The sequence below is a fragment of the Rhineura floridana genome, chromosome 5, assembly GCF_030035675.1.
Source record: "Rhineura floridana isolate rRhiFlo1 chromosome 5, rRhiFlo1.hap2, whole genome shotgun sequence".
Classification (NCBI taxonomy): domain Eukaryota; kingdom Metazoa; phylum Chordata; class Lepidosauria; order Squamata; family Rhineuridae; genus Rhineura; species Rhineura floridana.
This window is the reverse complement of record NC_084484.1, coordinates 28,850,536-28,877,611: the sequence shown is the minus strand read 5'-3', so window position 1 is coordinate 28,877,611 and position 27,076 is coordinate 28,850,536. Positions and strand designations below refer to the sequence as shown.

Below are 27,076 nucleotides of genomic sequence, written 5' to 3'. Positions count from 1 at the left end.
CCAAACTCATATTGGGCACCCAATAGATGTAGTGTAGTTAGAGTATTTGGCTAAGACCAGAGAGACTTAAGTTCAAAAACCTTCTCAGCCATGAAGCTCACTGGGCGACCTTGGGCCAATCATCAACCCTCAGCCTAACCTACCTCACAGGGTTGTTGTGAGGATAAAATGGGTGGGGAGAGAATGACCGACGTGCGTCATTGTGAGCTCCTGTGAGAAAGGCTGGGATAAAACCAAATAGTAATCACTTTTGGAGACAGGATGGAGGAAAGAGACCCACTGAAGCCAATTTGTCTTGTGCTCTCCAACAGGTGATTAGTGCATCAAAGCTGACAGCGATGATCACCGGTTTGGTGGCAGTGAGCATACAAGCGTGCATCAGAGTCCACTTGTGCATGCATGGGGCTGTGGAATCAGCAGTTAGTAGTTAAGACTACTCACAGTCTTAATGTAAACAGAACATGTCACTTGAATCTTGCAAAGCACAACATAAAACACTCAGAGACAGTTAAAAATATAGAAAGGCAGTAATAACAATTTTACTCAGGCTTTTAAGCACCGTGGGCATGTTCTGTACGGCACTTAGCTCACTGTGCTAAATAAATGTTAAAACAGCAGTCCAGATAAGTCGTTAGGCAATCCCAGTGGCATTACCCCTCTGATTAGCACATTCAGGTTATGGGGATATCAGTATTGCGCGTGCTTATAACAAGGCATATTCTGAATGTGTGCATGCATCAACTCTTTTCCTCTGTTTGCGTACCTAGATGAGCAGCCTTGATGTCCTCCATCTATGACACCTAGGAGAAACCTTTCAGGGCAATGCTGGGCTAATGGTAGGCAAATCGACTTCACAGAGATCAGGAAAGGTATCGAGGATTCCTTCCTGCTGTATCTGAGCACACAGCTTTACATTCTGGGAGAACCAACCAGCTGTAAGCCAAGAAATGCGGATTGGGATCTGCACCCAGGATCACCAATTGTCCTTCTGTAGGGTGAAGGTGTGTGTGATGACCCCAAATCAGAAGGAAATGGGTACTTAGGTGAACAGGTTGTACAAGCATAAGCCGTCCAGGGCAGGCATTGTTCCCTCTGAAGCTGCTAAATCAACAAATGGGAAATGCTAACCAACTGAACTACTCAAGCATGGTAGATTGCAAAAAGCTCCCACCCTCTTTAGGCTTCTTCGCTGTATTTCTTCACAGTGAACCTTGCGTTTAGTAGAGGTTCAAATCCTCTCCGGTGTCTCCTGCGCTGGAAGAGGACAAGCAGAAGGACCAGCACAACTAAAGCAATCAGAGCTCCTCCGATGGTGGATCCAACCGTAATAGCCCAAGCACGGGCCTCTTCAGCTGATTCTGTAAAGGCAGTAAAGAACAACAGTTACAACATTGCAATAATGCAGGGATAGGGAACCTTCCACAGCCTGAGGGCCACCTTCTCTTCTGGGCAACCTTCTGGGGGCCATATGCCAGTGGTGGGTGGGGCCAGAGGCAAAACGGGCAGAGTAATCAATGGGAATTTTACCTTGGTACAGCAGGCGAGTTTCTACACACACTCACACACCCCTCTCTGGCCTCCTTCCAGGTAACCAAGAGGAAGGAGACATTCAGGCAGACAAAAACACTCGAGATGAGTGCAAAGCAGGGCTGGTGACAGCTGTGACTAGGGAAGGGGAGTAGGCTAGGGACAGCCCCGAGACAGAGAGTCAGAAACAGCTTCTGGTACAGCGTAAGATTGCTGCTGTTCAAAATAAAAAGTCAAAAGCTCCATTTCATACATATGCTATATATAGTTCTGGACTGGAGACCCTGCCCATGATCCAGTCCTATTCATTTCAATGGGAAAAGCATGTGCTGTTGAAACAATGGCATGGCTAAGCTTTCTCTAATTCAAGGCAAACAGATGGATTTTTTTAATGGCAAGGTTATCCTGCCCTTTCTCCAAGCAGGTTAGGGAGGCAGACATCTTTCTCCAGCCACCCATTTTATCCTCACAACAACCTTGCAAGTTAGGTGAATTTGAGAGTGCGTGAACAGGCCAAAGCCGGGACCTGAACCTGGGTCTCTGCAGTCTGAGTCCAGCACTCTGCTACACGAAATCCCTAGACCACTGCCATAAATGGCAACACTTCAATTGATGTTTAATGGCTGGGCTGGCAGGGGGCTGGTAGGAATTGTAGTTCAAAACCTCTGGAGGGTGTTGGGCTGGCTAAGGCTGCCACAGGCACACTGCAATAACTAGCACATAACGCAATGCTGAGATCTTACAAGCTTAAATTGCACTGTAACTCAGAAAGCCATATATATGTTACCAGGCAGGTCAATGGCATAGCTGTAGCCAAGTTCTTCTGCAGTTAGAAACATTTCCTTGTTGGTGACAGGAGGGAAAAAAGGCACCATGTTGAACATCCGGTTGTGGCCAATGGGTGCCAGTTCTTCAGGCCACACACTGTCAGACGGGTGAAAGCGTTTAATCCATTCATCAAAAATGGCATCCGTAAAGGAATGTAGGACCTGGAAATTCAATCCACACAGATCTTAAACTCACATGACTATGATCATGCTATGAGGAAAACAAATAACTAGCCCACATAGAGCCTGGAAGGGCAAATACCCGCCATTTTGCAACTTAAGCATACTTTCTATAAAAACCAACTTTGCCTAGATGCATATTTGGATGTCATATATTGATCTTTGCGTGTAAGCTAAAATGGATGTATTGACGTTTCAATGTACTGTTAAAGTGAGCTGATGGTTTTTTTCTTTACTTTTTGGTTTCTTTTTTTTCTTTAATGAAATTGCAATTATATATATGTCTCTCTATATAAAGTCTAGCATTCCTCCATTGTAAAGAGTGAACTTTTATGGGTTATAGAGATGGGCAGAACCACTCATTTTCACTCTGCAAAGAGGTTAGCAGACCCTGATTTTCTACTCAGAATTCTTCCAAAGTTCCAGTTCTGGAATTCGCTTCAGGTTCTACAGACCTAGGGGCGAAGAATCTGCGGCTCTCCAGAGGTTGTGGAATCCCATCAGCCAGTCCTGCCAATGGCCAGGAATGTGATGAAAGCTGGAGTCCAGCAGCCACAGTTTCCCCATCCATAGATCCTATTTGGGTGGCAAATATACCAGACTAACAAATTCCGGTGGCTTCTGGTAACCAAAATGTTCACCAATCCAGGAGACCTTTGCACAAGTTGGACGGCCACTTAGTCAATTTTCTTGCTTTTCTGAATTCAGGCTGCTTGGTGTACCAGTCATACAAAAGGCCCATAAAGCCCAGTCGTCTGGTAATATGAATGCAAGGTCCCCATTCATCAAAATGCAAGAGGAAGGACAAGGTTACCATACTACAAAGTTGTAGTAGCAACTCTAGCACAGCACAAATGGCATCTACAGCAATCCACTTACGCTGGCCTATTATACCAGCTTTCTGGTCAGAAGAAAAATATTTGTTTTGGTGTTGAATGAGAGACGAGTTTCACAATATATTTCAAATGTTGCTGGGCTACAACTCCCATCATCCCTGATGAATGGCCATGCTGGCTGGGGCTGATGGGAGCTGAAGTCCTATATCTGGAGGGCCACACGTTCCCTGATAGCTAGGCCTGTCTTAATGCAGTCAGCAGTTCTGGCTATTACTGCCTGGGGTGCTTTGGAATGGCAGAAAAGGCACCAAGATTCAAGAGTAAAAGTAAATGAAACCATAATAATGTTTGCTTTTATTTCAACTTGTCAATTTAAGAAATAGCTGTGCTCTGGTTTAGCAATATATAAATATACGTGTAGATTATCTAGAGGATGCGTTTGGAAAGAAAACTAAAATGTGCATCTCAAACACAGCCTCTAGATAATCTACACATATATTTATATATTGCTAACCAGATTATAAACCAGATTTATTAGTCTTATTTGTTATATTTAGATCCCAGTGGAGTTCAGGACATTTTACATGGAATTCTGGTAGCTCTATTGAGACACCAGCCAAACTGAAACTAGCATTTTGTGCCTTCTGGGCCAAAGAGAATGAAAATCTGCCTTTTTTCTTTGGGTATCAACCATTCTTTTAAAACTTATCATGAAGGAACCCATGTGTTGCTTCTTTCCTTAGGCATTGTTACAGAATTCTACTACAATCAAGGAAAGTTCTAACATTCCCTACAAGTTTTTCCATGTAGTTCTTCTATTTGCGTGATTATTACTACAGGTGTGGGAATCAAGCTTTAATTAAACCACCAGGGGGAGCCCACACACTCCTTTATGCCCCCAGAACACTGAAGAAAGATCTTGTGCATGAATAGAAAAGCTTCCAAGGTGTCCTACATTGAGCAGGTTTATGAAATATTACTTCTTCCTTATCTGTTTCTATCTTCCAATGCAGGGGATATGGTAAGTTGTACAGTGGGGCACTCTTGTCTTCAGAACAAACAGGAGCTGTAAACATTTTATCATTAAAATGATGAGCCAGATTTTGTTTTCTCTTTCTAAAAACTCATCTATCACTCTTCGGTGTTTGAATGATTTGACTGGACTATTATTTCCTTGTTTTCCTTGTGGTAATCCTTGAACTGATGGGATCCTGACGTAGTGCTATGTTGGATACAACCCACTGATTGAATCTGAAGTCCAATACTTTAATCACTTTGGCCATTCTGTTACGTAAAATAAGGCATATGCCTTCTGGCACACAGACCATTGGATACAAACATTTACTAGGTACCTTGGCTATGGTTGCTTTAACAGACTCAGGGCTGATCTACATGGGAGCATTTCTTCATAGGAAATACACTTCTTTTATCTTAGCTTTTCATTTGCATCATCTGTGGTTCCTGCTCAATGTTAGCTGCCAATAGCTTTTTCCCATTCACACAAGCAGGCATTCCTCTGGAGAGGATTAGTCTCACTTTTTCCTTGTGGCTCCGCCCTCTAATTATACATTTCCACTCCCTCTGGTTGCTAAAGTGACTGAGCATGCTCAGTCTGTTCTACCAGCTGCACTAGGTTCGTTTAAAAACAAAAAACTGCAAGTGTGAATATAAGTATTTTCCCTGGTAGGATAAAGCTGAAATACAAATCTTTGTTTGAGCAGTGTTATGCTTTTGTGCACAAATTAGGGGGAAAAGACAATAAAGGGACCATTTACAGAAACATATAAAAGGCCAGCAGAATGGAGGACAGCAACCGGAAGTTGTTTGTCAGCCTACAGGAAATAAAATGAATGAAGGGAGGAGGAGGGAGTGGATGTGGAGAGGGAACAATTGACACACCCACCTAACAGCATCGGAGCAAAGTGTCAGCAAGCACTAGAGAAATGGAGTGAAGATTTTTCTTCCCTTTTCGTATCATCAGTGGATTGGGTTAGTATGGATTTACAGCAGGGAAATTACATGATAGCTTCTGTTTGCCAGTAATGTCATGTGAACCATGCAAATTTAAAGGTGATGCGAGTAACACCAAACACACAGTAAACTGCCCTGTAGATGAGCCCTAAAACAATATCTGCCCAGGCCATGTGATTTCCACTGGATACTGGAGCTGCATGGGATGGAGCCATAGGGCATTAGCAAAACTATCACTCTGTGCAGAGAAAGAGGCTGTTGCTCAGTGGTATCCCATCTGCTTTGCATGCAGGGGGTTCCAGGTTCAATCCTGGCATCTCCAGGTTGGGCGGAGAGAGACCTTGCCCTGTTTGAAGTCTTGGAGAGCTGCTTGCAAGTGTATGCAGACAATATAGAGCTAGAAGAACCAATGGTCTGATTCAGTATAAGGTAGCTGCGTACGCTCCTATGTTAAGATGCTTTCCTACATTTAACGGGAGCGATTCTTCCCTCCAGTAAAATAAAATAAAATAAAAATTTCTTCCTATATGGTGAAAAGTATCAGCAGGAATACCAAATAATCAAGAGAAGACATAATGTTGTTCTCATGTGCAGAAGTCCTACTGGGAAATGTTCCCATATAGGCAGTGGCAGGTGGGGGCTCCACAGTTTTAGTCTGAACCTTCAAGAAGCAGCACCTCGGAGAGCTCTTTCAAAGTTTGGACTAAAACCCGGAGCAGATTCCACTGCCCCACTGACATGAAGCCACCAGCTGCCACTGCAAATAGGTACATTTGGTTTTGAGGACTTTAAGGGAACTGATAAGAAAACAAGAACGTACCACAAAGACGGGATCATTAGCTGCAGAATGAGGGAAGGCATTAGTTCCATTCAAGACAGAGTGAACCAAGTTATGAAGGCTCACTACTGGTGCCTCCAGGGTTCCATCAGATTTATCAAAGCCTTCCAGAGTATTCCTGTGGCAGAGGACAAGCATCACAAAGTGTTACCATCTCACACTTTCCATTGTTCTACAAAGCAATCTATAAAACCCAAAGAACCAACCTGAAGCTAAAAGTAGAATTCCAAAAGTAAGGTGGCTTATCAAAGTCTTGAAGAGAGAGGCAGTTTTGAACATCTTCCATGGTCGGTAGCCGATCTCCAACTTTGCTAAATGGGTTCCTCTGCAGAAGCCCTTCGTTGGACCCATTACAAAGTATAACCAGACTGTTATAGTCGTCCAAACTTGGGTTTAAAATAGAGAGACATGAAACAGATTTGATTTTGTGCTAAGCTTAGTTGTCGCTAATTTATAACATGAACAAGATGGACTGTAAGCTTTCCTTGATTTTAATTGGAAGATTAATCAGCTTGATTTTAATTGGAAGATTAGTCACATTCATGCTTTTGTTGAATCATTATTGGAGCAAATGTTGATCATCCATACATGAAGCGTTTGCACACCTGGGACCTGAGGAGGTATGAAGTGCTAGATCTTCATAACAGGAGGGACGAACAGGCCTCTCATTGGAGACACTGGCCAGACGCATTGCACTGTGCATGGCCACGTGCTGGCAGGGGAGGGGTGTGAGAGGTCCCTGTGACGTCCTTCCCTGGTTCTCCCTGTCAGGTTCCCACCTGCTTGTGGCTACTGCCTTTCACTAGGCACCACCAGGGACACCACCAGTCCGGACCGTCCTTTATATGGTTTCTCACTCCGCTCTAGCACAGATCTCACTAGATCCCCCTGCTAGGCAGCACCACCAGTCACGTCCTATAACCAATACTTCCAGAGACTTTGCCTGAGTCTCTCTCTAGCTGGTTACTTTTGTGACTGCGTGCTTACGCTGTTCCCAACCCCCTTGTATCTTTATAGATAACGCATACAACTCTGGGTTGCTCTGGATACTTGAATGGTTATTATTCCTCCCTTCACCGCTGCCACCATTAGATACTGTTTCTGTTCAGCCTTGGTAATTACCTTGCCCTCCCTTCTGGTATGTATATCCCCCAGCCAAGGATCGGGCCTTTGGTAAACCAAATAAGTATTTATTAAATATCAGAAATAACAAGATTAGTTTTAGAATGTTTCACAAGCGTATGGTTTCATCTATTCCTGTTTTGTACTTGACTTATTATTAATCAGAACTCCAGCTCCCTCTTTCTCCACACTCCTGACCTCCACCCTCAAACATCTCTTTCTCCACACTCCCAACATCCACCACCAAACACCTTCTTCTCCACCCTACTAACATCCACCCAGATTCAACTGTCATTCTTCCATTTATACTCCCAGCCACTCAAATGCTCAGCCAATCATCCAGCATTCTACTGCTCATGTACTCCCCCCTCCTCTTTCACTCCACTTACCATATGTCTTCTATATAAACAGCACTTACCATATTTACACTATAAGCAGGAACATCACAGTCCCCAATGAAGATTTGATCTTAGAGTCATATGCAAGGAAGGGGATAAATCAGACTCAAAAAGTAAAAATAGGCTTTTCTTGAAACAGTTGGCTACATTCATACATATGTGTGTAAGCCTGACTTGAGAGTTCCTCAGAAGGTTTTATGTCCATTTTCAACCAGCTGAGGTTTGCTGTTATATCTGAACCCAAACAAACTGTGGATAGTCTTAGCTACAGTTTAGGAAAACAAGCCAAGTGGTTTTTGGTCTTGGCTTAATTTCCTAAACCACAGGGGAGATTAACCACAGACTGGGCATAACAACAAACCACAGTTAATTGCAGCTGTGCTGTAGGGAAAGGAGGGAGTACATAAGCCTGGGACTCATTCATATAACACCAAACCATAGTTTAGCATTACATCTGAACCAACTCTTGGTGTATGCTATTATGTATTAAAGTAGAAGTTATCTTACACTTCCTTCAGTAATTTAAAATGACACCTGTATTGAGGTTTTGATATAACACTAATTTAAATCCAATGAATAAATGAATTAAAAGGCAGATATTTAATCAGCTAAGCATTCTTTAATTTCTTGACATCCCTAAAAAAAATAGTTAAAAAGCTGGCTATTAATTCCCAATATCTCAATGTCCTCCAACTTTTGTTACCTATTGCATACTATCTCCCATTGTGAAAACCTTGAATTCTGACTTATTAGGTTTGGGTTGTCTGGACTCGATGCTCCAAGAAGCTGATCAGTGCACACATCACATTCATTTCCGCCTGTAGCGAAATTCCAATAAGGCAATGCGAAGGAATCATTCCCAATCATCCGCTAAACATGGGAGGGGGAAGATGGGGGGGTATAAAATGCCTTTGTATTAGTTCTTTGCAGTGGTGCATACAACACTTTTTAAAATTATTTTCACAACTTGACAAAACCCATATAACTTCTTTGTAATACGTGCCAAAATGATAGCTTTCGTTTATCAGATTCAGACCACCCCTATTCCCACAGAAATGTGGACATCTCTACAGGTAGATATGCTATATCAGCTAGAAAGTCAGTCCCAATTGGCCACCAAACAACCAATCAAATCAGGGCACAGCTCTTCCCACAGCAATTGGCCTGGAAGGCTGAAAAGGACTGGTGTGATTCCCCCTCCTCTTTTCCTTTTCTTTTTCTCATCTGTTGTCCTGAACAACGCCCATCAACTCTGAAGTATTAGAAGGAGGAAAAACAAATAGGACAGATGCACTGTTCTGAACAGCTTTGCTTAGAATATTGCCATTTGAGCAAATCAGAGAGAAAAGAATTGGTATGGGAGGCATCAGGGCCTTTTCTCAGGAGTGTTTATTCAAATGCCTATAATTTTAGGGTTGCGTACAGAGAAAAGGTAGTCATGTTTCAGTCCAATTGGAGTCAGTGGGAATTCATGACCAACTTGTCCAATTGATATTAATGGGACTAAAGTCCTTGGGATCCAACCTGTAAGGCTGTTTATTTTATACAAACATTTTAATTAAAAGACATTGAGAAAACAGTTTCTTTCCAATCTTTTTTTAAAGCTGTGGAGAAAAATAGTTTAAAATTTCTACAATTTGGAGCGGCCCCATCTGCACTATACCTTTAAAGCAGAATCATATCACTTTAACAGCCATGGCTCCTCCCCCCTGGCAAACTATCCTAGGTACTGTAGTTTGTGATGGGTACTGAGTGTTGTCAGGAGACCCCTATTCCCCTCACTGAGCTACAATTCCCACAGCGGTTTAACAATCAATCCCTCTTCCCAGGGAACTCTGGGAATTGTAGCTGTGTGGGGGGAATAGGAGTCTCCTAACAACTCTCAGCACCCTTCACAAAGTACCATTTCCAGGATTCTTTGGGAGAAGCCATGACTGTGATATGATACTGCTTTAACTGTATAGTGCAGACTGGGGCCTCTGCTCATTTGCCCTTAGCAAAAGTGAGCAATGCCATCTGTTGAACCACGCGCAAAACCTCAAAAAGATGGCTTTTCCGACTTGCTGTAGAGTCACACTGGGTCAGGGAGGGTTACTGGAGGACAAGGCGGTCTTGGATAGATTACTCCCTGTGTAACAACCTCCACCTCAACTGATCCCTTTCCCAGTCTATGCAGCAGATATGAGCACTACATGAATGCTCCAACTCCTTTGTCGTATTACTCTCTTTTCTCAGGAACATCTTCACACATTTCCTATATTATGTTGAGAATCCCCCCTCCAGCAATGTTGCTGGGGGGGGGGGAGTTGCATCTTTCAAATGTACACAGGTGAGTGCTTCTGCTAACCTGCAAATCTCTTTCCAGCTGCAGCAAGTGGTATCTATGCCAACTAACAAAGGCGGGTCCTTGATGGGAGAAGTCCATTGCTGTGAAGGGACGTCCTGGTCCTGTGGATTAAAACGGAATCAAAATGAGAAGGAGGCCATCTCCTCCAGCAAATTGGATAAAAAACATTTTTTGTCATTGCTACCGTGCCTTGTTATAAACGGGAAAGCTGTGCCTTTTGTTGTCCCCAATAATACCTAGAGCTGCAACAGAAAGGGACCCCTTCCTATAGCACATTCTAAAATTCTTTCTATTCAGCCCACTAGTTGACTCCCGTACGTTTGGGATCTGGATTAGGCCAGGCACTACTGTGTCTGCCTTTGAGGTAGGCATACATCTCAAAGGATGCGCGTCCTGGGTGTATTCTTACCTTGGGAAAAGGTCGTGGCTCAGGGTAGAGCAGCTGCTTTGCATGCAGAAAGTCCCACATTCAATCCCCGATATGTCCAGGTAGGACAGGGAGGGACTCCTGCCTAAACCCTTGGAGGACTGCTGCCAGTAGGCAATATAGACCTAGATGGACCAATGGTCTGCTTCAGCAGGAGGCACTTCCTATGTGCCTATCCACCTTAATGCTTAGGGTGTGCTTTCCCTGGGTTCTAGAACATGGAGGTACCAATTGAGCTGCCATTGGCATCTGAATGTCTGTGGACACATAGACATCTCTGTGGACGCAGAGTGACATCACTCTTTCCTTTTATCCTGTGCTGAAAACTCTACATGCTTTCCATTGAAAGTTAGATTGTAAAACTTTCCATTTTTGACCAAAAGTGACTATAAGAACAGTAATACTATGTAAACTGTTATGTTTTAGACACAGGAATGGAATTCCAGAGCATTTCTGAGCATACTTCTACATCTCTGATATTGTTCTTTAGTGTGTCATTTAAAAAATGATTTAAAAATGTCCAAACAATATAAAATAATTAATCTTCCAGATGATCTGTTTAATGAGCATTCATCCTGATTTGTTTGTGGGGAGGTTAGATGGCATTGCTTCAAAGCAAGTGCTATTCCACCCTGTCACTTTCCTTATTGCAAGAAGGCCAATCTTTTTGAGGAAGTGGATCTGCTGCGCAAGACCTCCCAATCAACTTGAATTTGCTGGTGTTTGAATCCCACCCGAAAAGAGCGACAGTCTGGAAATGCCATGTAATGCAACATGCAAATGCCAGTATAAACTCTACCACCCCACCGCGAGGCTATTACAATAATTACAACAATCTTAATTTTATAGCAATCCAAAGCTCCTAGGGAAAGCAGCTAACCTGTGGCCCTTTCACTGCAATTCTTTTCCAGAAGAATAGCCATGTTAGTCAATTGCAAAACCAACCAATAATCTTGTGGCACCTTAAAGACTAACAATGATTTGGCATAAGCTTTTGTGAACAATTGTCCACTTCATAAGATGCATGGAATGAGATCTTCAGTTACTCACTCCCATCATCCCTGACCATGTGGCCATGCTAACTGGAGCTGATAGGAGTTGTAGACCTACATCTCGAGGGCCACAGGTTAGTCACCCTGGATATATAGTAAAGAATGTGGCAATTTTTTTAAGGTTGCCATCTTTTTTTTAATCAGCCCCTGTTCCTATGTCGTCACTGCAGTTTTGCAAGTAACAGCTATCCCTATGCTATGCGGTTCTTCCCGTTGGTTTCTCTAAATCAAGATGCTGTTAAAGACACCAGACCAGCCTGGGACATAGTTTCTGATCAGCTGCCCATTCTATTCTTAAGTGGTCTCTTTGCAAAAGCAATTATTCTTGTTCCCAGAAGAGGAGAATGTGAGAACAAGTTCTCTACAATCTCTAAACAAATTGTATACACTGGGTTATATTCAACTAAGTCCTAAGACCAGACCCACTGAAATTAATTAACCTAAGTCAGTCATGTCTGTTAACTTCAGTGGGTTTACTCTGAGTAGGACTAGCATTGAATACCACTCATTGTGTTGGAAATGTTCCACTGACTATGGGCTTATCCACATGGGAGCATAACTTTGTGCTAAAGACGCTGTTTTTACCTCTGTTTTCTGTTTCCACCATCTGTAGTAAGGGATCAATGCCAGCTGCACTTCTAGTCACACTTGAGGGGAAGCATCAATCACACAGTTTCCTAAAGATTATGCCCTCTAATTTAATATTTCCACTCCCTCTGTTTACCAGGCAACCGAGCATGCTCAGTTTGTTCTACCAGTAAGTTTCATTTTTAAAAAAACAAACCCAGAAGTGCAATCATTTGTATTTTCACTGGTACAATACAGCTGAAATTCAAACCTTTGTTTGAGCAGTGTTATGCTTTTGTGCTGGGGGAGGAGAAAATAAAGGCACCGTTTGCAGCAACATAAAAAAAAAATTGCAGAACGGGAGAGAGAAGCGGAAGTTTCTCTTCAGCCCACAAGAAATGAAATGAAAGAAGGGAGGAAGAGGGAGTGGGTGTGGAGAGGGAAACAACTGACACACCCACCTAAAGCATCGGAGCAAACCATCTGCAAGCACTAGAGATATGGAGTGGAGACTTGTTTCCTTCCCTTTTGGATTATCAAAGGATTGGATTAGTACGGATTTACAGGGGGGGAACTGTGTGATAGCCTCTGTTTGCCAGTAACGTCATGTGAACCATGCGGATTAAAAGGGGATGCAAATAGCACCAGATGCACAGTAAAACCCTGTGTTGATAGTATAGGGCTGTGGAACATAGGGCTCGTTATCTACCATGGATTTATGTGCGTATGCCTGTTTATACTCCTGCAGTATGCATTTCATCTTTTTATATTCTAGCCCCCGATAATGGAAAGCACCAACCTAACAGAGTGGCTCTGACGGAGTAATAATGAAGCCACACATAGTAGTTATAAATGCTGCAATTTGCAACTTGCGGGTCACTTCCACTGGGACCGAGCAGACTCAGCCAATGCTGGGTAGCAATCACATAGTCTGGTTGAACAGTGGTCTTGGCACGGTTGAGAGCATCCAAGAATTGTTCTCGCTCTTCCTCGGTCAAGGCATGGATGTTCTTCCGGACAACCAGAGGCTTCTTTTCATCACAGTTGGGCCCTGCCCAGCCAAATTTGCAGTCCCCGCAATGGTAGCCAGCAAAGTTTCCTGGATTACAAGACAGCATCATTTATGCCACAGAATATTATGAATAAGCAGAAAAACAAAAGCCCATAGAAGCAGATGCCCCCACAAACCTGTGTGATTAGGAGGAGGGTTGAAGCATTTGGTATCAAACATGTGAAGGGCTTTTTTTAATGATGGGACAATCCTGCCCCCTGTGCTTCAGCCATGCCCCTAAAGTGCAATCGGCATCATTCAGAAGACTACCTGCATAATAGTGGATGTACACATAGATCGTTCTCTGCAGGAATGGGAATCCCTGCAGACTGGCAACTTAGGCCCACTTCAGCCTAGGCCAAGGGTTGCCTTAGCCCGCTTAATGAATGCCAGAGATGAAAACGGATTAACAGAATCTCTTTATTGTCTAAAAGTGGCTATACAATACTCATTTGTGACAGTCCTTAAAGAGGGCTAGTGGCAGCAATGAAAAACATTTAAAGCTAAACTGATAAAAGGCTGTGTTGTACCACGACACTGCCATAGCCTATTGTGTGTTGAAGGACCCGAGCCTGCTTCCATTGTATTATAAAAAATTCACTTCTTTGACCTGACTGATGCCAATTTAAATGGTACAAAACTCTGGGACACAAGTCAGCTTGAATGTCACACCTTTTTTTCTGACTTAGTCTTACTGAATTTCCTAGCCAGCCTGTGGGCCACTTTCAGATGGTCACCTCCATGTGTACACTAAAGGCGTTGCCGCCCTGGGCTCCTACTAGGAAGAAGGGCAAGATGTAAATTTAATAAATAATAATAATAGTAATAAATAAAGGTGTGGCAGGAAATGGGACCATGCCTGCTGGCCCCGACCCCATGAGCTATGCCATCCTTCCTCCTCCCCTATGTCTGGACATTTGGTGTGACATTTGCAAAGGGCAGCCTATGGCCTGCATAGCTCTCTATGCACAGGCTCACACCTTGCAGTTGAGAACATGGAGTCAGTTATGTCAGCAGTTTTATATATAAAGTTATATCACTGTTAAATAAAATGATACAATATTGGCGGGCCTGCTTTGCCCTTTGACAATTCTGACATTTTAGAGAGCCCTTTTCCATGAGATCTAGCTTCAGAAAAAAGAACAGCTCTTAAAGCAAGGATTCACTGGCTCATCTCAACATACAAAGAAAACGTAAAAGATGCATTATAGAACGAGCCATCTAAGAGCAATAATGGCTGGTAATTGCTTGTAATTGCATTCATGACCTCTGCCCTAAATCAGTAACACATTCACACAATAAACGCTCACAAGAAGTATTAACAGAAGAAAACAAGAATAGGTCCAGCCTTCATATTCAATTACTCCTGATTTATAATACCATAGCTATAAGTAGGAGCAAAGTCCACTGCACAGAGTAGTTCTAATAAAAGTAGCTCAGTAATTCTACTCATCCGCTGCTTTTTAATATATCGTTAATTGCAACTCGTAGCATTGAAGGCACACATAACATACCTGCCCTCATTCACTTAGGAATCCAGCTAGGGTGATGATCTATCTACATTAGGCTTGCACTACGTGTGTCCCACCTAGCTCAAGGCAGACCATCAGCTGCGTACCTTGTTTTGTAATCTCCTAGTCAGGAAACAAAAAACAAACAGGTGATCTAACAAGGCTTTGCTGGGCAACCATACATGGCCGATGGGCCACAAGTTGTGCAGGGGGCAGCAGGGGGTGAGCCAGTTCCAGCAAGCAAGAATTCTTCACCCTGGACATCTTTCTGGGGACTCTGCCAGGAAAATGAGTGCATGTGGCTTTTCGCTTGTTTTTAAATGCTAAGACTTTGTTGTCTTACATTTTTGTACGTTGTATTGTGTTTTGCCCCTTACTTGTATTTTATATTTGTGCATATTCTTTGTGAGCCACCTTGGGGGCTTTTTTTGGCAAAAGGCAGCATAGAAATAAAGCGTAACATAACTTACACTCTTCTAGTAAGCATAATGAGAAACAGGAATTGTTTCAAGTAGTGCTGCAGGCAACTCATGTCAGCAACTCTTTTACTGCATCTGGAAAGGGCACTTGCTGTAAATTCAAGAGTATCCAGGGGTGTAGTCTTGGGGGGTCTTGGGGGGGTCTTAGACCCTTTATTTTTTGGGGAGCAGGGTCCCAATGTCTCCAGCATCCTACAAGTCAATCAGCATGAAAGGGGAGTGTGTTGGCCACTGACAAGAGTCTTCTAACATGCCTCTTTCCTGCTGATTGGAGCCAATCTGAGTGAACGGAGGCAAGTCAGCCATTGAGAAGACTCTTCTCAGGGCTAGCATGCTCCTCTTTCATGCTTATTGGTTCTCAGGCATTAACAAGGATCTCATTCTCAATCCCACAGCAAAAAAAGCAAGGAGGGGGTATGGCTGTCATCAACATGAAAGGACCCTGCACTTCTGAATTTGCTACTACACTACTGAAAGTATCCCACAAATGAAAACAGAGAGAGCATGTGTTGCTTGATGAGGTGTAAAAGCCCCACAGCTTGGAGAACTGAAAACTTTGTGATCTAAAGTATCAACTTGCCATCTGGCTCCATCCTTTGATTCTGGTTATATATGAAGCTTACTTGCAATCAGTGCCAGCTCCAGATTTGGGGAGTCTATGGATGAGATGCCCTCTCTAGACCCCCTCCAAATATGAGTGCCTTAAGAACATGAGAGCCCTGCTAGATCAAACCAAAGGACTATCCAGTCCAACATCCTGTTCCCCATAGTGACCCACCAGTTGCCCAACAGGACATGAGCACAATAGGGCTCTCCTGCTGTTGTTCTACAACACCTGGTATTCAGAGACAGTGTTCCACCTGGAGGTAATGTACAGCCATCAGTCTACTGATCAATCCATTTAAAGCACATGGCTTCCCCAAAGGAACCTGTGGGCAGTAGTTTGTTAAAGGCGCTAGGAATTGTAGCTCTGTGAGGGGGGAAACTACAGTTCCCAGGATTCTTTGCATAAAGCCATGTGCTTTAAATATATGGTGTGGCTGTGACTAGTAGCCTTCTCATAGAGAGCTTCTCCACCTCTCCCTTGGCCTGGAGCCAACTGAGAGCATGCAAGTGAGTGAATGTGTGCTAGGTGCTCCTCTTCTTCCTTGATGCTGCCACTCGCTCACCCACCCATCCTTTATTAAAATGAAGGAAAGGGCAATCAAGCAGTGATGAGGAAGAGACGGATGCTCACCCTGAGTTTGCTTACCATCTCCCACAGTCAGTGCCGGTGCCAGGCTATTTTGCGCCCTAGGCAAAGCTAACTACTTGCACTCCTAAAAAAAAATTTGCTAACTTCAATTTTCAAAAACAGATGTCTTGTAGAAAAAATGAAAAGCACAAAATTGAAACTGTTAAATTTATTTTAAATTGCAATAAGTAATACAACAATATTTGATTATCTTTCTCAAATACAAAAGAAAATGTTTTAGCACACAGATCATTTTGAATAATCTTGTGAATTGTGATGTTAAAATTTAAGTCTCTTAATAGTTTCACTTTCAAGCACATCAAAATCTCACTTTGCGTGCCTTTTCCTTTGCAAATTTTGTTACCAATTCCTTCAGGTCAAGTGCTGATGCTTGGGCATGTTCAATTGATATAGTCGCCAAGCCAACTTGTCTCTTTTGCAACATTGTTGAGCGTATGTAAGTTTTTATAAGTTTGAGCTTTGAGAAACTGCGTTCACCATTTGCCACTGACACTGGAAATGTGAGAAGGATCCTTAGAGCAACAGAAACATTAGGCACATTATCCAGGAGTTTTTGTTGTAGTATGAAGAGAAGTACTCCTTGTGGCGGCATAGACTTTGGAAGTCTTCAAGCTATTGCTGTAAGTTCACAGCACAGATCTTCAGCATCAATATCTTTGTTTCCGTTGTGCATCAATGATCTTTCCAAATTCTTGCAGGCCTTAAGTACATCTTCAGTAGATTTTTTGTTGATACTGTATATATCATACAGGAAGCAAAATAGGGAACTATATTGTTGTAGCTGTTGGATTTCCCTTCAACAGATTGTACGGCCATGTCTAAGACAGCATAGTAGAAACCTACTTTGAATTTCTGCTTTGGATCTTGCGGTGCCTCTTCTTGGGCCTCATACTCAAACTGCCGTTTCTCCTTTTTCTAACCTGTTCTGTCTCAAAGTTTGGTAGTATTTCTAGCTCCTTTGTAATCTCAGTAGCATCTATCAAAACTTGTTGAAAACCCTCATCACACCTGCAGCCCACAAGGTAATTCTTGGTTACTTGCAATTGGCTTGTAGCTGAATTTAAATCAGCTTCCTTATTTTGTAGTAGCTTGCTTGTAAGATTGACTTCAAAAAGGATGTTGTACCATGTAACAAGGGATACCACAAACTTGAACTTACCAATTGCATCAGCGAGGGATTTGGGATGCATTTCCAGATAAACCTTTCAGGCTTGTGTCACCAAAGATCTCTATTAAAGCATCATATATACTACCAAGATGATATCTCAGTGGTTTCAAAGCATCGATCTGACTCTCCCATCTTGTTTCACTCAATGGCTTAACAGTTATCCCTAAGTCTGATACATGGCTAGTTAGAATTTGCCAATGCTGAGTTGATGCAGAGAAATAATTATAGATCTGTTGAACTATTGAAGTTGAACTATCTGTTGAAGAAACTAGTTGCTTCCAGACAACACTTAGTGGCATCATTGACTACCAAGTTTAAAGAGTGTGCATTGCAGGGCACAAAAAAGGCACGTGGGTTTATGTCCAGGACTCTCTTTTGTACACCATTTTCTTTGCCTTTCATGTTACTCCCATTATCATAACCTTGACGATGCAGATTCTCAATTGGTAATCCCATTTGCTCAAGCTGTCCAAGAAGAGTTCTCTCATAAAAGCACCTGTAGAGTCTCCTTTAGTGGAACAAATCCCAAGAAATGTTCTCTTATGATAACCTCAGGCTCAGACATCTCATTATCTGATGTTTTGATTACATCAACATAACGTACAATCATTGTCATTTGTTCAATATGACATCAGGTGTGCAGTCCAGAATAATTGAGTGGTATGTGGCTAAGTTTGCATGTGCTAAAATTTTCTGCTTTATAGCACCTGCTAGAAGCTGTATAAGCTCATTTTGGATATCTTTTCCTAGGTAGTGAACCATTGTTTCTTGATCTTTAACTCTGCTCTAATGTTCATTCATGATAGGATCAAAAAGGGCTAGATATTCTACAAACTTCAAAAAATTTCCATTGCTAGCACTGTACAACTTTTCAGTTGTACCACGGAATGTCAAGTTTTTCATGTCAAGAACTCTGACCAAAGCAATCAAGCATTCCAAGATTTGTCGCTAATATTGTTCTTCTTGCCTAATTTTCTGCTGGTTAATATCATCAATTGTTTTTCCTTTAGATAAGCGCAATTCAAGTTCTCTCCAGGTCTGATAGTTTTCTAAATGGTCAGTATTCCTCTCATGTGAAGAGAGAATTGCTCCAATGTTCTTCCAGTCCTTTGAACCTGTTTCTTGTAGGGTTGATGCACCATTAAAAAAAAATGAATCTGTATAAAACTGTGCCCCTCAAAGGTCAGTACTGCGCCCCTGTGAGGTCTGCGTCCTAGGCAGCTGCCTAGTTGGCCTAATGATAGCACCAGCCCTGCCCACAGTATAGGAGAGTGAGCATGAGGCAGCTGCTGTTGCTGTTCCTCTTTATCACTGCTGCTCACTTCTTTGCCTGGGAGGGAAAAGGCAAGTGAGTGGCAAGCAGTAAGGAAGAGAAGGAGTAACTAGCTCTAGCAGCCAGGAATGGCCTTCTGCTGAGGCAAGAGCTCTGGCAGATACTGAATCAAGCCAAACACTGATTTGGGTCTGCCATCAAAGTTAGCCAGTGGTGCCATTTTAATCTGGGAATGATGGCAGATGTATTCATTTTTTATTTTATTTATTTATTTAATTACATTTCTAGACCGCCCTATAGCAGAAAGCTCTCAGGGCGGTGTACAACAAATAAAATCACAATTAAAATATGAGCAAGTGTGGAAAAAAAAATATATATAGTACAATTATAAAACATTAATAAAATTGCCATTGAGATTTAAATTAAGATCATATTAAGTTTAAAATGTTAAACTAAAATATTTAAAAATTTACAAAATTTAAAAAGCCTGGGCGAAAAGGTAAGTTTTTACCTGGCGCCGAAAAGATAACAGAGAAGGCGCCAGGCGTATCTCGTCTGGGAGGGCATTCCATAGTTCGGGGGCCACCACCAAGAAGGCCCTAGATCTAGTTGTTGATCTCCGGGCCTCTTTATGGGTTGGGACCCGGAGAAGGGCCTTCGACGTCGAGCATAGTGAACGGGTAGGTACATAGCGAGAGAGGCGCTCCATCAGGTATTGCGGTCCGATGCCGTTTAGGGCTTTATAGGTAAGAACCAACACTTTGAATCTGGCCCGGAAACATATCGGTAGCCAGTGCAGCTGCGCCAGGACAGGTGTTATATGGTCAAATTTCTTTGTCCCAGTGAGAACTCTGGCCGCAGCATTTTGCACTAGCTGAAGTTTCCGAACCGTCTTCATAGGTAGCCCCACGTAGAGTGCATTACAGTAGTCCAATCTAGAGGTTACCATAGCATGGATAACTGAGGCAAGATGCTCCTTGCTCAAATAGGGTCGTAGTTGGGCTTCCAGCCGGAGCTGGTAGAATGCATTCCGTGCCACCGAGGCTACCTGAGCCTCAAGTGACAGGAGCGGATCTAATAAGACCCCCAAACTACGTACCTGTTCCTTTAGGGGGAGTGTAACCCCATCTAGGACAGGTCGAACATCAACCATCTGGGCAGAGGGTCCTCCCACCAACAGCATCTCAGTCTTGTTAGGATTGAGTTTCAGTTTATTAGCTCTCATCCAGCCCATTATCGCGGCCAGGCAGCGGTCTAGTACATCAACAGCCTCACCAGAGGAAGATGAAAAGGAGTAGTAGAGCTGCGTATCATCAGCATATTGCTGGAAACGCACTCCAAAACTCCTGATGACCTCACCCAGCGGCTTCATATAGATATTAAAAAGCATGGGGGACAGAACTGAACCCTGCGGGACCCCATATTGGAGTACCCAGGGACTCGAGTAATGTTCCCCCAGCATCACCTTCTGGAGACGATTCCCGAGATAGGAGCAGAGCCACCGCCAAGCAGTGCCTCCCACTCCTAAATCCGTAAGTCGCTCCAGAAGGATACCATGGTCGATGGTATCAAACGCCGCTGAGAGATCAAGGAGAACCAACAGAGTTACACTCCTCTGTCTTTCTCCCGACAGAGGTCATCATACAGGGCGACCAAGGCCGTTTCTGTACCAAACCCCGGCCGAAAGCCTGATTGAAATGGGTCTAGATAATCAGTTTCATCCAAGAGAGCCTGGAGTTGGCGAGCGACCACACGCTCTAGAACCTTGCCCAGGAATGGGACATTTCCTACTGGCCTATAGTTGTCCAAATTATCAGGGTCCAAGGAGGATTTTTTTAGGAGCGGTCTCACCACCGCCTGTTTCAGGCAGGGTGGGACCACTCCCTCTCGTAAAGAGGCATTAATCACCTCCTTGGCCCAGCCGGCTGTTCCATTCCTGCTAGCTTTTATTAGCCATGAGGGGCAAGGATCCAGAGCAGAGGTGGTCGCCCGCACCTGTCCAAGCACCTTGTCCACATCCTCGAGCTGTACCAACTGAAACTCATCCAATAAAACAGGACAAGACTGTGCTCTGGATACCTCATTAGGATCAACTGCTACAATAATGGAGTCAAGGTCCCGGCGGATGTTCATGATCTTATCACGAAAGTGTCGCGCAAACTCATTACACTTTTATTTATTCTGGACTGCTTAAACGTAAAGGTAAAGGTGTCCCCGCACTTGTAGTGCGAGTCGTTTCCTACTCTTAGGGTGATTTCTTGCGATGTTTGCTAGGCAGACCGTATATATGGGGTGGGATTGCCAGTTCCTTCCCCGGCCTTTCTTTACCCCCCAGCATATGCCGGGTACTCATTTTACCGACAACGGATGGATGGAAGGCTGAGTGGACCTCGACCCCTTTTACCAGGGATTCGACTTCCTCCTTCTGTTGGAATCGAACTCCGGCCGTGAGCAGAGCTTCGGCTGCGTTACCGCCGCTTACCACTCTGCTTAACATAGTAAAAATCTCCATTAGTGGGGTGGCTTAGCCAACCTATTGTTCACTTTGTGGTAAAAGCACAGAGACAGCTATTTATATTGCTCAAAGGTCTGGATATTGGGGCACAGTTAATTTACCCTCTGAAGGCTAAGATAGCCATTTTCCGACGTTTATTTATTTATTTATAAAAATATTTGTATACTGCTATTTCATTAAAAACATCAAAGTGGTTTACAATATGTTTAAAAAAGCCACCACCACCACAGAAAAAAACACACACATTAAAAATACAATTAAAACAACAGTCAATTGATGTGGGAAAAAGCATGTTCTTAATTGTGTGCATAAGCCTGGCAAAACAGGTTTTCAGCAGGCGCTTAAAAGTTAAAACAGAAGACACTTGCTGAATCTCTGTTGGTAGAGCATTCCAGAGAATTGGGCTGATGATACTGAAGGCTCGATTTCATGTCGATGTTAAATGAGCCTGGCCAACTTGGGGGACAACCAAAGCCGCTCCTGCAGAAGATCTCAGCGATCGAACTGACCACCAAATTCAATTTCATCTTTAAAGAAAAATATATTTAATGTCACTTTTATTTTTTAAATTATTTAACATTAATTTTCAAAAATTATTATTAGAAAACATTTGCAAAGACCTTTCATGAGCATGCCACTGACATATTCATTCCATACGTGTCTAAACAACTACAGAATATGACAAAGCTTAGATCTGATGATTCTCTGAAGCATACTGCGAGGAGAAAATGTGGGAAAGGCGTCCATACCTGGAAATTGGCAGTGCTTCCTATGTGAGGACAACAACAAGGTCAATTTGTTCAGGTTCCTATCAGACTGTGCCCTCAAACTTTTCAGTCATAATGATAAGCAGCATGTCATTACTAATGGTGAAGGAGTTCTGCATACATAAACACGGGAGCACCTGGCATCTCCTTCACCATGCACTCATAAAGCAGCAGACGGTCGTGTGATTCTGCATGCGCTGCAAGCTACACAACATGAGCACCATAATGTCCTCATTCAGACAGTTGACACAGATGTTGTGGTACTGTCTGTATCTTTTGCACAGAGATTGCAACCAATCTATGAGCTATGAATGAGAATGAGCTATGGTTGACATTTGGAACTGGAAAGCATTTTCAGTACTTAGCAGCCCATGAAATGGCAGCTAGTCTAGGACCACAGAAGGCTCAGGCATTGCCCTTGTTTCATGCTCTAACAGGATATGACACTGTAGCAAGCTTTGAGAGACATGGTAAGAAAACTGCCTGGTTTATTTGGACCATGTTCCCAGAATTAACATGCATTACTGAAGGTGTCCCCAGCACCAAGCATCATACCAGAAGATGTCTTTTCCTGCACTGAAAGATTTGTGATCCTTTTGTATGACCAAACAAGCACTAGTACTAACATAGATAAAGCAAAAAAGAAGTTGTTTGCCAAGAAGAACAATATGCAGTTAATTCCACCTACAAGGGCAGCTTTAGAGGAACATGTTATGAGGGCTGTCTACCAAGGATCTCATGTATGGGAACAGATAATCCTACCGAGATCAGAGCTTCCAGCACCAACTAAATGGGGTTGGACTAAAATGTACAATGGCATTTATGAGCCACTTGGGAAGACTTTGCCTGAAGCAGCTAAGACCTGCCAAGCTTTGATATCCTGCAATTGCAAGAAGAACTGTAAGAAGTGATGCAATTGCAAAAAGGCTGAACTTCCATGTACTACAATGTGTTTTTATGAAGGAGAATGTTTTCAGAGATGACATGTAATAAGTTTTACTGCAACAATCAACTCAGACTTGGAGATGGACACTAAAAAATATTGTTTTTATTTTTAATTAAAAGTTGTTTAACCAAGAAATATTTAAAGAAAACAAATTTCAAAGTTAATAAAACTGGACCATGACAAAGAAGCCTCTGTGTTGCTTCATTTTAGTTTTATGCTTTGGAACCCCGCTTTGATACAAGGATCAACAAATGATCTACACATATGAATGTCCTTTGTATTGTTGGAAAGCTCTTACAGTGTAAAACATAAGTATTTATTAATTTAAACAAATGCAAAACAGTACCAAGATGTAGATACTGCTGAGTAAAAGTGATACAAAGAGAGCTGAATCTTCAGAGGCACATCTTACCAAATTCTTCCAAGCTACACAGGAAGTGGATTGGACTGTGAAAGACCAACCCACATTGTGTTTGCATTTTGACAAATTTGTAGGGCAGTACAATATCTCAGAGAGGAGGTCAGGTCTCCTGCTCCCCTGGTGCATTCACTATAGCTGCCCAATTTCCCTGCTTTTTAAAGTTTGATAGAAGTATCTGTGATCTATAGGTACGTTCTTAAACTGCAAGGTTTTTTTGCCTATTAATGAATAAATTTATAGGTTTGTTGTACATCTCACTGGGTAACCTATGTTTGAGCAAAATGTTGGTACTGGATAATACTACTCAGTATAACATTTAAACATAACATATATTATGCAACAAATAGGTTCAACCTCATTTTCTTTTATGATGCACTTGTGCATGGCTAACATTTTGAAAAATGGCTGCCATCATCTTCAGGAGCCAAATCAATGATGCTCCAATATCCAGATCTGTTTACTATTTAGTAAGCAAGCTCTGTGCCAAATTTCATGCTTTTATTACAAAGTGCGCAATTTTTGTATATTTTTCAGCTAATCTGCCCCACTGTAAGCAGTTTACGTAAAAACAATTAAAATACAAACATCAACATTCAATAAGCCTTCTTTAAAAACTAGATGACAGCAAGACATAGCTGTATATCACAAGTAACATAAAAGATTGCACCCCAGAGGTATGTACTGTGCCCTTAAAATTCCTCAAACCCTGCAGGAGACAAGGCATGTGCCGTGCATAGTCCGGTCGTTTCCCTCCTCTCCTGCTTGCAATCACAAATAGAACTCTGGGTATGGTGCAGTGTAAGTGGTGGAGTCAGAGGGGTAGATCACAGGGCTGAAGAGATGGAAAAAGCCATGATTCCATCTTCCACTGCATCAGGCAAGCCAGGGTGGTATATGTCTAAGATGGAGAAATCTAGGTTTAAATCTCCACTTGGCTATTAAGCTCTCCAGATGACCTCAGGCTAAATGTAATGAATAATTTAATTCAGCTGAGTTTAATTCACCTGGCAATCAAATTTACCTCAATTGAAATACAACATTTACGGACACAGAAATCTTCCTGGCTCTTTATTTTTTTTTTCCCTCTGGGCAAAGCATCTGATTCAGAACACACAAACGCTTCCAAATGAGAAATATGTCAGCTCAAAATTTTCATTCAGACAGCTGCATACGCTGTTCTTACATGACATCTTTTAAGAGCACTTTGTGTTCGGATGGACAAACCACTTTTGGCAAAGACAAAAAAGCGCTGTTTATAGCATAACAGAGCAAAGCTTTCCCCTGCGTGTATATCAATATTATCAGCAAAGCAAACACCAGGCAGTAAAAAAGAAGAGAGAGAGAGAGAGACATAGAAAACCCTTAAAACACATTTTAGGAGATCTTGGACCACACTGGCTCTCTTTCCCATTTGCCTAACTGCTGTTAGTAAGCTGGTAACTACAGTAGTTCTAAATCTGCCTCCAAGTAGTGTCTTTCAAACACCCAAGAAGTGCAGCTTTGGAAGGAAAGGGACTGCCATATTCAATTTTGCCTGTTACTCTTTTTGGTCATTTTAATGCTGCTTTTGTTACTATTTTGTTGGCTGTTTTACTTTATTGTTATAGATGCTGGTTGGCCATTTCTTTATCAGTGTAATAATGGCTGCTAAAATGGTGATGGTCTCCTGATATGATCGCTGGAAATCTCTTTCCAGCTTTTGGAATATGACACCCAGAGCTCGGAGAAGAGGCAGAGAAAAGTTGGATCCAGTTATCAGCTTGAACTTAAAGACCATTAGAGAAGGAGAAAGAGAATTTTGGATCTGTAAGATGGCTGGGGGTGTTAGTTGGCCTTGGTGATCGTGGACTTTCTCTGGGATTTGTTTTCTGCTGTAATCATTTCTAGTTGCTTTCAATATACTCTGCCATACAACCTTACCGGTCTCCCACCCAAGGGAAACTAAAGTCTGTAGTTATTCCCCTGGAGCTTTTTATCATTCTGGAAAATGGAGAACGTATAACAGTACGTTTCCTTTAGTGTCTCCCTTGACACATAATAAGATCCACAAACAAATGTATAAAAGTGGCTACAGATGCCTTTTTAATGTTGGATATTACCTAAAACAGGCATCTGGCAAAACTCCAGAAGACTCTCCTGCCTTTAATCATAATATATGTCAGACTTGGGTCTGAACACATTACAAAGATGTGTACCTGTAGCCATGTTATTGCTGCCTCTGTAACGGCATTTTCAGAATATCAATAAAGGGGAGAATTAACATCAGAAAGAGTTGTTAATATGCCATAAGAGCTATTTGGGATACCAATGTGAAATATATATAAAAAGCATAGTTTGCTTCAGCAAAAGTTTGAGTAGACTAGAAACACACGCAAAGTAGATAGACCCTATGATTCTGCTAGAATCTTTCTAGTATACTCTGGAATCTTCCAGGCTTTTCCCAAGGATAAGAGAGCTTTCCTCTCTTCTCCTCTCACCTGTGCACTGGCAACTTCTGTTGAAGAACTTCAGTGGCCATTGCTCCCGATCGTCCACGTTGCGAAGGGTATAGGGGCCACTCCAGGGCCTGGTGTCGACTAGCACTTTTGCACAGACACCCCTGCCTTGCTGTGAACCGCACACATTGTCAGGATTAGATCCCAAAGCTGGGCAGCATTCCTTGGACTGCAGCCTCTCCACAGTCATACACACTTGTGGGAATTGTGCCATGGCCTCTGGAAGCCAAAAAGGACTCAGGCACCCTAAGAAAGCACAGAAAATCAGCTGCCCCCATTGCAGCAGGAAAGACATCAGTGTCAAACTCCAGAACTTCTTGAATCCTGTTGTTCAACCTGTGTGAACTCAGCATGGAATATCGGAAATATAATTTTATTAGCGGCCTCAAGCCAGCTGGATTTCGCATGACCAAATGAGGGTATTTTTTCCCCTTCTTCTTTCCCCTCCTCACTGCCTAGTAGATTAGACTTTTATTTGGGGTGTTTGCTTAATCCTAGAGTCAAATTTCCTTGAATGTGGTTAAAAGGCAGACAATTTAGTTCTTTGTTGCTAGCCAAGAGTCCGTGGCTGGGGGCTTTATACGTGGGGGCAGCAGACCTTAATTAGAAGGATTAGCTTTCTACAAACCCTCATGTTTAGCACATGACATCAAGGGCAAAAAGAGGCATACGGAGAAGATGTGAAGGACTTTGGCTCTGGGTCAGGGAGACAAAATGCCTTTGATTGCTTCTCCTTGTCTTCTCTCTTGCTTTCTCTTTTGTGCTTTACAAAACTGCTGGCACTGACCTGAGTTCATGCAAAGTGCTTCAGGATACAAGTTTCTTTGTGGCACAGATAGATAGAATAGTGTGTGTAATTTACTATAAAAGCCTTAAATGAATAATCAGCAACTGCTGCACTTGCCTACACTTCCCTACACTTCCTTTTATCATATGGCATTTTTCTTTTCTTTCTTCTTCTGGAACTGCATTATATTTTAAGATTGCTTTTCATTGTTGAGGTCCACTCAGCCTTCCATCCATCCGTGGTCGGTAAAATGAGTACCCGGCATATGCTGGGGGGTAAAGAAAGGCCGGGGAAGGAACTGGCAATCCCACCCCAT

At 42.6% G+C, this 27,076-nt stretch overlaps 1 protein-coding gene across 1 annotated transcript; it reads right to left on the bottom strand.

Annotated features, from left to right (window-relative positions):
* Window positions 1-1,176: 1,176 nt before the first annotated feature.
* Window positions 1,177-26,268, bottom strand: DCT (dopachrome tautomerase). Its single transcript, XM_061629673.1, has 8 exons — window positions 25,956-26,268; window positions 12,892-13,191; window positions 10,047-10,147; window positions 8,403-8,569; window positions 6,386-6,565; window positions 6,162-6,297; window positions 2,315-2,516; window positions 1,177-1,358 (listed from the first exon to the last, which is right to left on the bottom strand). The coding sequence occupies exons 1-8, from the start codon at window positions 26,266-26,268 to the stop codon at window positions 1,177-1,179; spliced, it is 1,581 nt and encodes a 526-aa protein (XP_061485657.1).
* Window positions 26,269-27,076: the final 808 nt, after the last annotated feature.

Excerpts from the sequence above, each read along its gene's own strand:
- DCT (XM_061629673.1), bottom strand. The coding sequence starts at position 26,268 with ATGTCTTTCCTGCTGCAATGGGGGCAGCTGATTTTCTGTGCTTTCTTA. Across the intron at positions 10,148-12,891 it reads CGTCAGAGCCACTCTGTTAG|GACCAGGACGTCCCTTCACA; the intron begins GTTGGTGCTTTC and ends TTTAATCCACAG. Across the intron at positions 2,517-6,161 it reads CTAATGATCCCGTCTTTGTG|GTCCTACATTCCTTTACGGA; the intron begins GTACGTTCTTGT and ends TTGAATTTCCAG.